This window comes from Vulpes lagopus, chromosome 22 (assembly GCF_018345385.1).
Source record: "Vulpes lagopus strain Blue_001 chromosome 22, ASM1834538v1, whole genome shotgun sequence".
Lineage (NCBI taxonomy): Eukaryota > Metazoa > Chordata > Mammalia > Carnivora > Canidae > Vulpes > Vulpes lagopus.
In genome coordinates, this window is record NC_054845.1 from 23,434,200 (window position 1) to 23,447,134 (window position 12,935).

The 12,935-nt window shown below is 50.1% G+C and overlaps 1 protein-coding gene across 1 annotated transcript in view; it reads right to left on the minus strand.

Annotated features, from left to right (window-relative positions):
• MARCHF4 (membrane associated ring-CH-type finger 4) overlaps window positions 1-9,382 on the minus strand; it is a 109,241-nt gene extending 99,859 nt beyond the window's left edge. Inside the window, exon 1 of the mRNA XM_041737579.1 lies at window positions 8,267-9,382. Coding sequence (XP_041593513.1) covers window positions 8,267-8,794 — 528 coding nt within the window. The 5' untranslated portion in view covers window positions 8,795-9,382. The remainder of the gene's footprint in view (window positions 1-8,266) is intronic.
• Between the last annotated feature and the right edge of the window lie 3,553 nt (window positions 9,383-12,935).

Genomic DNA, 12,935 nt, shown 5'->3' on the forward strand with positions numbered 1-12,935 from the left:
ATAGTCACAGAGAGAGAGAGAGAGAGGCAGAGACACAGGCAGAGGGAGAAGCAGGCTTCATGCACCGGGAGCCCGACGTGGGATTCGATCCCGGGTCTCCAGGATCGCGCCCTGGGTTAAAGGCAGGCGCCAAACCGCTGCGCCACCCAGGGATCCCAGAGCACCTGATTTTTTAAGGCTGTAGTGAGAGGTAGCAGCATGATCCGGGGACCCCACTCTAAGTCTCTGAGCCACAGCGACAGAATGGGGGTAAATATCACTCCCATCTAATGAACAGCTACTGTGTGCCTAGAACTTTAATACAGCATGTCCACCACTTAGGGTAAGTGTTCAAACTGAGTATTTTACCGCTGTTTTATAAACAATGAAATCAAGGCCCAGGGAGATGAAGTAACTTGCCCAAGATCACCCAGCTGGGAAGGGCCCAAATTGGGATTTAAATTCATGTCTTTCATGGCTTCAAAGCCTGTGTTCTTCCCATCGTTCAGCAAGAGAACAAGAACGGGTCTGCTACTGGCCAAGTGGACTCAAGCCAGGACACTGATCACTATGATTACTAGGATAAGAATCACACTATTTGTTATTACAGAATCTGAAAAGGAGGTTGGATGGGGTGGAGAGGGTCTCAGGGGAACATCCATATCCCCCTTGCTTGGCATTTTTAATTTGAATACAGACATACACACATATGTGCACATGTACACACACACACACACACACACAAATATACCTTCTATCTTGTGTACACCAGGTACCAAAGATAACTCTATTAGTCCGGAATGAACATGTGCCAGCAAGGAGAGTAAAGGATAAATAAATTTTGAGCTCCTACTATATGCAGAGTCATATGCTAGCCACTAGGGTGGCTTCAAGAGGCTTCTTTTGGAGAAATTGATGTTGATTGACTTCAACCGCGACCGAAGTGACCTTTCCGTAAAGAAGGAAACGAATTGGATCTATCTACTTCAACATCTCTGAGCGGGACCCCTGAAGAAATGGTCCCGAGGGCGATGAACTGAGTCCAAGACTGGGGCCCATGTGTCCCCCTTCCCCCTTGAGGGCTTGAATCGTGGAGTTTGATAGAGCCTATATCTGCAGATCTTCTTTTTTGCTGACAGTTTGCATCTACCTGGAACTCAAATTGTCACTAAGTCAATTTTGCCTATTCTGTTCTGAGGCAGTCAGTCCCACGTGCACCCCCTTTTTTACTTTTAACATACGCAGAGGGAGGTATCAAATGTGTACTCTATGTAATAACACATGGACTCTATCTTACATATGACACATCTCAGAAGGGGGATGGTGTGCAGCTCAGGCCACACAGTATTCACTTGCCAGCTCCTTTACATCCGGGCTCACTTCCAACTTGGCTTCCTTCCCAGCAAACAAGAAGCAGCTCGCTCATTCCCACACTCCTTCGAGTAGCCCCTCCCCCCTCCCCTCCCCCTCCCCCAACTCACAGGCCACAGCTGGGCTTCTCCAACACACCAGCTGGAAAAGAAGAGGGCGGTGGTTGAGAGGAGAGAGAGAGAGAGAGAGAATCCCAGTATCTGGCCTTTCTCCTCCCAGGCTCTTTAGAAATCCATATTTTACTCCTGCCCTACCAGCCTTATTAAGTACTTTTCTATATAGGGGGCTCAGCTAAGCTAGAAGCCACACCCAATAAGTTACCAACACCTCGCAAGCAGATGCAGGCTGGCAAGTGAGGAAGGACGACTGCAAAATGAATACCGTGTAGAGGATCCACAGACAATTGAGGTGAGAATCGCTCCATAATTGTCAAGACACCAGGTGCCTCTCTTCCTCCAGTCCTTAATTCTGTCTGTGAAACTGAGACAGGTGCACTCGATGCTTTTATTCCTGTGCATGGATGTGCATGTGAAAGATGGATAGTTAAATCTGGAAAGCAGCCAGGGGCCTGATGGTGGAGGTTGAGCATCCTTACATCAACCTCCCAACAAAGAACGAGAGCACTGGTGAGAACTCTGGGTGGGGAAAGGGTCCTTGGAGCTTTCAGTGTAAACAAGACTAGGACTGACAAAGTAGAAATGGGAAACCCCAGATTGGGGAAATGACAATATCCGCTCACGACTCTGGGTGGGGGGCAGGGATGGGTAACTGGGTTTCCCCTTTTCTGGGATGGTTCTGCATCCTTAGTCCACGATGGCATCTGTTGCCTCTGGTTCATGGCATGCTGCTTTCCTACTGCGGTTGTGCCTGCTGTAAACGCGCGATTGCCAACAACTTAGGAATTCTGTAAACGCAGGACAGACTATTCTTTGTGATTTCTGCTGAAGACACACTTGTACGGGCCATGGATTGCACACACTGGGATTAGATACTGGGATGAGATGGCCCCTCGAATTGAAAAGGGATGCAAGTTCATCTCTTTTCGCTTGGATGAAAAAAATGTCTCTGGGCCTTCAAGCATCCTCATTGTAATGAACCCCAACTTTCAAGCTCAGAAAGGATCTTGAGGATCACTAGTTCCAATCACCCATTTGAGCCCGCTTTCTAAGGCAGCCTATACTCTCTTGGGACAGCTTTGATAGAAAGTTCTTTCTAATATCAAAACCAAAAGGGACTTCCCTAAAGATTTCATTATTGGCCAAGGCACTGCCCTTTGTGATTCCATAGAACAGGTGTGCCCCTTCTGCACAGCTCACTTTCAGCAGTTGATGCCAGCAAGTACTTTTTAATAAAGATTTTATTTATTTATTCACGAGAGACACAGAGAGAGGCAGAGACATAGGTAGAGGGAGATCAAGCCCCCATGTGGGGATCCCAGTGTGGGATTCAATCCCAAAACCCTGGGATCACACCCTGAGCCAAAGGCAGACGATCAACCACTGAGCCACCCAGGCCTCCCTAGCAAATATTTTTCTTCTTTATAGTCTCCTCTCCCCAATCCCCCTACCTGTGGAGCTGCCCACTGGATGAGCTCTAAAGGATCATTCATTTAACAAAAAATTAAGAATATGAAACACATGCCAGGCAACAGATTGAGAGCTGATGACCCAATGTTGAACAAACACTCAACTTGGGGAGCTTATAGTCCCTTTGCAGTGCCTCCCTCAGATCCAGGCAAGAAGATCCCTCACCATAGAAGGCCCCACTCTGGCCCTTCTTCAGCTACGTCCTTCCCATAGGAAATCTGTGAGGTCAAGGAGCTATGTCCCTTTTCTAGAACATGCCCCGATTCCCTGGGACCCCAGAATTCTTTTGTATTCAGACATGAGCCTGCTCTTAGAACATTCAAGATTTCTCTTCCTCAAGTTCAAAGGAAGAAGGGCAAAGGCACAGCTGTTTAGGGGTGGTATGGACAGAACCTGAGAAAGCCAGCTAGAGTGTCAATGCACAAAGTCTCAACCTGGTGCCAGATGTAGCCAGATTGGAAAGAGAATCAAAGTGGTCCCTGTAGATCAAGGGCCGGATACCCCCGTTTGGCTAGCGTAGAATTCTAAGGAATCCAATAATTCCAAATTCAAACCTGTCTCCCAAGTTGTTTTGACATTTTGTTTGCCAGGGTAGGAAGATAAAATTTATTTTACTTAACAGTTCATTGGCTGGACTTATTACTTTTAAATATTTTGGCTTATGGCATGTGTGCCTCTATCTATACTCTTGCTCTAGAGTCCATCAGTGTTAGGGATGGGTCCATTCTTCATGGAGGCTGATATTAACTAAATGATCATACACACATACACAAATGTAAAATTGGACCATAGTACTAAGAAAATGAATACACAGTGTGAGTCTCTCCTAAAATGCTCTACTTGATCATTCCCAGGACTCTCGTTGCATGTTGGGATCTCCAGGTTCCCCTGAGCGCCACAAAGCTCTTCCCTTACTCTCTCAGGACCCCAAACAATGACTACACTATTTCACACTACGCTTGCCCCTTCTGAACACGGAGCTCCATGGAAGCGAACCCCAGGAAGAATAAGGGAGGCAGGCCAACCTGTTAATCTCTTCCAGACTCATTTCCTCTTTTCCATTAGGTCCAAAAAAGGTGCCTCTCTGCAACCCCCCCCCCCCCCGCCACTGCCACCATGCATCTCATCCTTGTTCCACCTCTATGTGCTCCACCGCTGACCCTGACTAGGAGATGGTTTCACCTCTTTGTCGAGTTATCCACGTGTCTCACAGCTCTTCTGTTTCCAGCTGTCTAAACTCCCAGGCCAACATCTATTGCTTTTCACTTGGTCTTCAGCAGCAACAGAGAAACCTTCTCTGACTAATTGGGGGAAAGGTAGCACATTCCCCCCGACCTGTCTCTCTGAAATGGCACCCTACACACTAGCTGCTTTTAAGCACACATTTTTTTTTCTTGTATCCAATATTACTAGAATTCACCTGCAACCCACTGTCTGTGTGTTCTTGATCTCCATCAGCTTCTCTGATGTCTGGGTTAGATTGGGAAACTCCTGGAGGGCAGGGCCACATCAGCCCTGTGTCTCCAGACCCTGCTTGGCAGAGCAGCAGGTATAGGTAGGCACTTACTTAATAAAGACTTTTGATGATGGAAACAGAGGAGCAGCGCTCTGAGCCTAGAGGATTGTGAGTGCACAAGAGGCAATCTGCTACCACCACCAGACCACTGTCACAGCAGTCCTGCCAGGGACTAGACTGGGAGCTGGGGCACACTGTTCCTTTTAAATGAGGCAGGAGGAGCACTGTCTTGCCTCTGAGATAGTAACAGCAAGACACTGTGACAGCATGGCTCTAACCATGTTGGCTGATCTGATGCTCAGAATGACCATCAGTTGGGGCCTATCATTATTATCCCTTCTTGCAAAGGAAGAACATGAAGCACAGAGAAGCTGTGCCACTTGTCCAGGCCTCAAACTGGGGCCATCTGGCTTCAGAGATCTCAGCTTACCCACCACGGTCCGTCGAAGAGAACCAGTGCATCTTCAGCCAGAAAGAGAGAGAGAGAAGAGCTGCCAGCTGGGCTCTTGTTCTACACTTCCACGGATCCTTGACCCCTGTCCAGCCTGAATGAATGGCTGAGAGGAGGGGAGTGGCTACTCAGTCAGCTTTCCAGCATGGAGCCAAGTTGGCTCTCAAAGCATTTATTCACACACCATCCGTCTGCCTCCTCCTGTCTTCTCTTCTGTTTCTCAAACACACTAAGCTCGTTCACACTTAGGTCTTTGAACCTGCTATTTCCTCCACCTGGAATGCTTTTCCCCCAGGCCTGCATATCAGTGGGTCCTTCTCATCGCAGAGGGGCCAGCTCAGATGGCACATTCTTGGGAAGGCTGTCCCTGATCACTCTTTCTAATGTAGCTGCATCTTTCCCAAACCCTCCCTTTCATTCTGGTCTGACTCATTATCCTGCTTGACTTTCATCAGGGTACTCAACACCATCTGAAATCGCTCTATTTGTCTAGTAGTCTACTGGTACGTTTCTGCATCTCTACTAGAATGTCAGCTTCAGGAGTGCAGAGGCCTCACTTGTTCACTCCTGGATATTCAGTGCCTGGAACAGCATCCGACACACTGTAGGTGCCTAATAAACATTTTTAAAGTAAATGCATGCATGAAAGAATGAGTGTAAAGTCCACCATAGGCACATGCGAAAACTGGAATTAGTTGGACCCTCCCAGTTGCCCCTTATCCTATACAAGCTCTTGTCAGGAAGAGATCAAATCTTCATTTGGGGCAGTCTTTTAGCCCCTGGAGCAGCAGGCAAATGACTAGGGGGCTGTTTGGTTCCTTTGTTTGGGCAAAGAAAAGTCCAAGACATTCAGCTACTGAGATTGCAGACTGCCCTCCCTTCAGAGCCACATGTGCACAATTGCTGGAGCGCTTACTCCCTGAAGAGAAAATAAAATACTGACATCTCAGGTCTTCACTTTCTATTTGTATTTCTGTCTCTCTCTTCTTACTCTGGAGGGTTTTCCCCATCTCCCCTTTGTTGCCCTTCCTCACTGAAATCCTGTGAAGAAAATTATGTTAAAAAATGGGAAAATATGTTCACATCGAACACATGCTACTCTTATTACTACTATAGCACAATCTCATTAAAAATCTCCAGGCTTCTGCACGAATAATGCAACCCCCGCAAATATAGTCATCATATGCAGGAAGTGCTCGACCCAGTCCAGTCTTAATGCCAACACGATGCCCCTGTTCCTTCCACATAATACTAGAGCCCATTCCTTTTATTGGTGTTAGCTCTTTTTATTCAGTGCTTTATTTAAGACACACCTTTCATTAAAAGAATGAACAAGAAAGGAAGGCTCCTAACCTCTGCCCAGATGCTGAATCACGTGCAGGTATTTCACAATATTCCTAATGATCCCTTTCTTCTTCTTCTTCTTTTCAACAAAATACTGCTTTTCCATTCCAAAATACCTGCCATTATATTTTAATCCCTTTCAAGATGTTTTCAGGCTCATTATCTTCTGAATTCTCCCAACACACTTACAAGGAAAAAAGGAGGACAGAAAAAGGTGCCTCTAAATCACAGAAGTTGCAAAAGGGGCCCAGAGGCATAAACCGATTTGAAGTTCACACAGTGAAATACCATCCAGAACAGGCTCCAAGTCCTGCTGTTTTCTAGAGACAAGGGTGTTTTTGCCAGAAGCCACAGTCCCAGCAGCCCCTGTGACATGCAGACCTAAGCCAACCCATATGGGAGAAAACAGCTTAAGAAGTTCAGAAGCTAGCTAATTCTTTATTTTAGAAAAGATTAGTCTCCCTACCGGGGCAAAATGCTGACCAGGAGCGCCCCAAAGTGAGGCCTCACTCTTGCTCTCAGCCAAGCCGCTCCACCTTGTGCCCACCAATGGAAGTGGAGAGAACAGCTGGAAGGACAATGAGCAGGCAGGTGCCCTGGACCTCCTCACCTAACAAGAGTCCTCACCTCTGGGAGGACTTCATTTGAGACTTCAGTAACCTTAGTCACAAGAAGGAGGAACCCAGCCCTTAGTCCCTCAGAATCATCTATTCACACTGAGATCTATGTCACCTCCTCTCATAATGCCCAGGCTGTGACCCGAGTCATCATCTGTCCCTGAAGTACATTGCTCGTTCAGAGCAGAGATAAAATGAATGAAAATGTCAGCTATGCTCGTCTCTTGCAGAGCAAAGCCTCAGCAAGAGCCAGAGCCCCTCGGGATCACCGGCATGGCATCCTACTGCTCTGCCGCTTGTTCAAGAAGCACCCAGAAGTCTTCCCTCCACTTCTGGGAAGTTACTGAAAAGGTGGCTGATGCAACCACAGAACTCTGACCGAGGTGCAATCTAATGTTCTTTCTCCAGCATCACTAACTCAGATTTTCAGGTGAGTCTTTTCTATCTGGGATTCTGTGGGAAGTGTTGCCATAATTCATGACTCTAGGAGAATGTCCACATGCTGCCTCCAGCCTCTAGCAGACACTAGATTGGAAGTGGAGCTGGAAGTGCTGGGGTGAGGCTATCTGCGAAAATCTGAATGAACAGAGAGGGAGGACCTTCAGACTTAGGAAGACTGGTCCATGATTGTAGTTGGCATCCCCCATCCTGGATGGGGAGAGTTTCGGGAATATTCTAAGTTGCTTCAGGCCTGAGAAGGGGATTATATATGACAAGATTCCCTACTTCCTTTTCCATATCCTTTAAACCCATTCTCAACCCAATTATGTATTTGTTTTCCTAGGAAAAACCTGAGTCGGTCAAGAAGTGTCTTAGCAAACTGTAGAGGCTTCTTGGACCTAGAATCTCTTCCCATTTCTTCCTCACTGACTAAAACATACTGCTGAGGATGTCAGTGTTAAATGGGAAGGGGGTAGCTCGACGTGAAATAATAAGGTCAGGCTTGCTGTGTAGGGAAAGAGGAGACGGTCTCTGCACATTTTCCTCTGAAGAGGGAAGAAGTTTGAATCGGGGACTGAAAATGGGCAGGGAGAAATGTCAGTGACAACAAATCAGATAAAAAGATATCTTTGGCCACCGAGTTCCTTCATTTTATCACTTTCGACTTCTGAATCTTCTATTCTGAGGATACTCATGGAATTTCTGGATGGACTTGAGGACGCTAGCATTGGGAAGAAAATGCAAAAGCTGGGGGTACCACTGAGCCACCAAACAGGCTCTACCAGGAACCAGACACCTTTCGGGCAAACTTAACCACCAGAAACATCAAGGAGGAGCCCTTTAAATGTATATTCCTCACACCAGAGACAGCACAACGGTTCCCCAGGGCAAGCAGGCGAGTAGTAATCTGCCAGACCTGGAGATACCATAAGGCAGCGGGAAAAGGGAAAAAGGGTCTCACCTGTTCCGGCCCCTGGAAGCAGATGCGGCATAGTGGGGTCCTCATGCCACTGTCCAGGCTGCTGCCCAGTGAGTAGCAATCCTCAGCCTTCCCCTTACAGAAGTCATCTGAGGAGGCACTGCTGAGCAGCGAGGTGGGTGGCTCTGTGGCTGGGCCACCCCAGTCATCTTCCACAGAAGAAGGTGGCAAAGGTGGTGCAGGTGGCAGAGGAGTGGTCTCCCTGCCCACCCCTTCTCGAGGGCCCCTCCAGCCTGCCCACCCCCCGGCACCCAGAGCCGGAAGGGTGTTGTTGTTGGCGGCCAAACTGGGGGGCTGGGGGTCGCCGTGCATGGGCAGGGGCGCTGGAGGGGGGCGCCGCAGTAGGAAAACCTTCAGGTCATTGAAGAGCATGCGGCAGCGGCACTTGAGGAGACCCTGGTGGCGCAACATCTGGGGAGCCGGGGCACACAATCCACAGCGGTACCAGGCACAGCAGCAACAGCAGCAGCACCACCACCACCAGAGCAGCCCACTCAGGGGCATCAGCATGTGCCCAGTGGAAGCAGAGAGCCCAGGAGGGGCAGCTGGAGTCTTTTCAGAGGAAGATAGTAGAATGGTTTTGAGGGGGGTCCACAGCAAAGCTGTGTTGTGGGGGGGGGGAATCTGCTTTCTCACTGGCTCCCCTTACACCCCCTCAGAGTAGCAAATCAGTTGCCCCCAAGACTGAGAACTGTGAGTCACTGGCTCTGAACTCTCCCTGGAAAGCCCGACGACAACACAACAACAACAAAGGTTTTCTTGCCTCCCCCTTACCCCCCACCAACCTTAGCTTTGCTCAGGGTGTCTCCTTGTTGCCTTTGACTTGGGCACACTGGTCGGAGAAGGGAATTAAAAAAAAAATGTGGAGGGAGGTGCTGTTGGGGCCTTGAGATCAAGATCGAGTTGTCAGAAAGTTTCCCAGGAGAAGATTTTTGGGTTCTTCTCAAATTCCTAGGCAGTGGAAAATCTCTTGTGTTTTGTATAAAAGGGTGGGGAAGATTGTAAGTCGAATTTGGAGTGGACTGAGCTTGGCTTAGGGCAAAACAGCTCCGTAAAAAATTGGGTACTGCATGTGCAGAGAGAAAAGAGAGTTTTCCTCAGGTAGCAGGAGATGGGTTGTGGTGGGGGGGGGGGGGGGCGGGGGTTACAGTGGGGAGGAGAGGAGGTTGGGAGAAGTTTTAATTCTCCTGGGCAGAAAACTGGGGCAATTAATCCCCAGAAGCACCAGAGTTGCTTTTAAGAGAGCAGTTGGATGGGGGAGGGAGGATTGCAGGTGAAATTGGGCGAGGGGCTTGTGCTTTGCCTCTGCAGCCAAAAGGCTGCACAGAAGAGGAAAAAGCCAATTAGGGGAATAGAAGTAGGAAAATAATGGGCTGGGAGGGGGATAGAAAGGGAGGGGAAGAGGGTAAGATCCTTTAACCCTTGAAGAGCCGCTTCCTTCCTGAGCATTAAGATCCTGGCGAGAGGAAGGGTGTGTGTGCAGGGGCCGGGAGGCAGAGGGGGTAGAGAAGGGGCGTGTGGGGAGAGGCGGGAGGAGGGAGTCGTTACATGGTCTCGGCCCCCGGCCCACCCCTGCGGCAGTCGGCAGATCCGCGGCCCCTTCGCCGTGGCTCCATCAAAGGTCCCTCGGGGCGAGGGGCAAAGGCCGGGGGAAGGGCAGATGCGGGCGGGTGAGCGGCCTCGCCTTCTCCTCCGCTCCTGGGCCCTGGTCGCCCTCCTGCTGCTGCTCCGGGTCCGCCCGCGCCCGCCGATGCTGCTGTGGCGGCGGCAGCGGCTGCTGCTCTGCGTCCCGGTGTCCCCGGGGCGGGGGCTGCTCCGGCTCGTCCTCCGGCTGCTGCTCGCCGTCCGGCGCGGCCGCGACTCCCGGCTTCATGATCCTCCTCCTCCTCCTCCTCCTTCCCTGGGGGCAGGCTCTGAGCCCCCGCGCCCGGGCCGCGCTGCCATGCAACCAGAGGCGAGGCAGGCGTAGGGTGGGGGCGGCCGGGGAGGGGGGGGCAATAAAAAAAATGAAATAAAACTAGTGGAAGAGGAATGATGATTCGGTTCTGAAATAATCAGGGAAGAGTGCTTCTGATCTGCAGGGGTGCGGGTGCGGGAGGAGGGCGGCTGCGGGTCCTCGCCGCAGCTCTGCGCCCGCTCCCCCCACCAGGGGCGGCCTGGTCGGCTCTCTGCACCCCCCACGCCCCTCCCTCCTCTCCGCTGCCTCCGGCTGGTTGGGCTCGGCTGTTGCTACCTCCCCGCAGATGCAACGAGGTAAGGCTTGTTTGCGGTGCCAGTTGCAGGTGGGGAGGGGGACGAGCGGTGTGGCCGAGGTGGGAGACAGCCAGCACCTGGCTCCGGCTGGGTCCTCGCGGCTCCCCAACGCCGAGTATATAAATCTGTGTCTGATAAAAGGCGAGAGGAAGCAAATCAGCTTCCAGGCTGCTGCCAGGTGTTGTCTCGTCTTCCGCCGTTGCTCAGCACCCGCCGCCGCGATGCTGCCCCCCTGGCTCGGGTCCCAAAGGGGTGGTGCTGGAAGGGAGGTGGCGGGGCGCTGAGCTGACCGTCCGAGGGGGGGAAACAAGGTTCTTGCAGCGGAGAAGGCGCTCGGCTACCTCCGCCGCCGCCGCCGCCGCGGCCGCCGCCGCTGCATTCAGCACCCCGGGCCGGTGGACAGCTCCCACCCAGACCCCGCGCGTCACGCAAGTAGGGGCCTGACGCAGACGCCGCGGAGGGATGGAGGAGGGAAGGGGGCCAAGAGGGAAAGAGGAGAGGGAGAGGGAGAGGGAGAGGGAGAGGGAGAGGGAGAGGGAGAGGGAGAGGGAGAGGGAGAGGGAGAGGGAGAGGGAGAGGAGGGAGAGGAGGAGAACCGCCCGCCCGAGGGAAGGGGATGGGGAGGGACCAAGGGAAAGGGAGGAAGGAGGCTAGGGAGGGATTTAGGGAGGAAGGGAGGGGGGAGCGAGAAAGAGAGAAAGGCAAGTGGGGTGGAAGGGAGCAATTCAGGGTACATTTCCCCCCAGCCGGAAAGTATCCGTGCGGATAGTAAAGGTCGCAGAATTTCTTTCCACTGTGCACTACCACCAGCCCTCTCAACGCGCACACCCAGAGCCTTCTACATCTCAGCCAGAGTCCATTTTCCTGCTCATAAGCATTTTAAGCAGATATGAATCTGCAGGCTCTGGAAAAGATAAAGTTTTGTGATTCTCTCACTGACGCTGGGACTCGGTGGAGACTAAGTCCCTCGTGACTAAGAACTCAGCGGGGGCGGGGGGGGGGGGGGATGCTTCCAAGAGGGAGGGGGATGCCAGCACCATTTTTGCCAGTTTCATCCAGAATATAAGCTCCAAAGGGTAGGACTGTTTTGTTTGTTTGTTTGTTTGTTTGTTTTTGTTGTTTTGGTCGATTTTAATCCTAGGTGCCCAGGTCAGTAGGTGGCACATCATACGTGCTCAATACATATTTGTTGAATGGAATATGGCCACCATCACCATCACCAAAGTCATCATTACTCCAAGCTATAGACTTCTTCCAACTGTGAATCGTAAGAACCCAGAGCAATATTACAGCCCCGTCCTAACCTATCTATATAGCTCCAGCCCTCCAGCCCTCCAAGCCTTTCACAGAGCTGCTGACAAGAGGTAATTTGAAATGGATTTTAATTTCTTCTCTTATTTCTGTTTCTGACTCATCTCACTCTACCTCATCCTTCTCAAGGAGTTTCTGGAGAGTAGAAAGGTGTCCCCAAATGTGAAAAGCAAAATAAAGAAAACTTAAAGTGGTCTATACAAATACTTAGTACTTACAGCTGTAGACTTTGGTCATTTAAAACTTAAGCTTACTTTCTTGCATTTCTTCATAACCTCTCTCCCCCTCCAATGCATACACACCTCCAGGGTCATAGACTTGGGCAAGCTATCCCAATGAATCATCTACACAGCTGTGGTAATGCCTTTAGAAATATTGGAGCCATAGACAGAAAAGCATGCAAAATCTCTGCACCAAAATATCACTGGCATGAAGTTCAGCCCTATGAATCATAAGAAAACTACCCCTTTGCTGCCATCTCCTTGAACGATTTATTCCTACAAGCTCTAAGGAGCAAGGACCTAAGTCTGGGTCTTGATTAAGCCAGGGTGGCTGCTTGTATGAATCACGCCTCGGCACCCACCATGGATGCTGACACCTGGCCCAAGGTAAGTGGTTGGAAGAGGATACTACAAAAATAACTACAAAATAATATGTGTATTACTGATATCAGCACACCCACTCTGCTGCAAAAGAGAATTTCTTTGTTGCGAAAATCCATCTGCTCTCAAAGAAAATTCTCTGTGCACCACATCACCCTATGCCTGACTCTGACATTGTGCAAATGACACTCTGTAACAATGATCTCATCATATATTCATCTCCCTCTATAAGACACACAGCTCCTTGAAGGCAAGGACCAGTATTTACGTTTGTATCATTAGCATATAGCACAGCACCTAAAGCCTAGTGGGTGATCAAGAAAATGAATGCTGAATGGAAAAATGGCCTCTTTGTTTCAGTGAAGCTACCCTATTTCTCCCCTACAACCTAAACACATTCATGAGCGTGCTCTCATATATAACTGAATATCTGCTTTAACTAAAATTGAACTCAGTGTCTTGTAAAATACTACTTATAAAATACT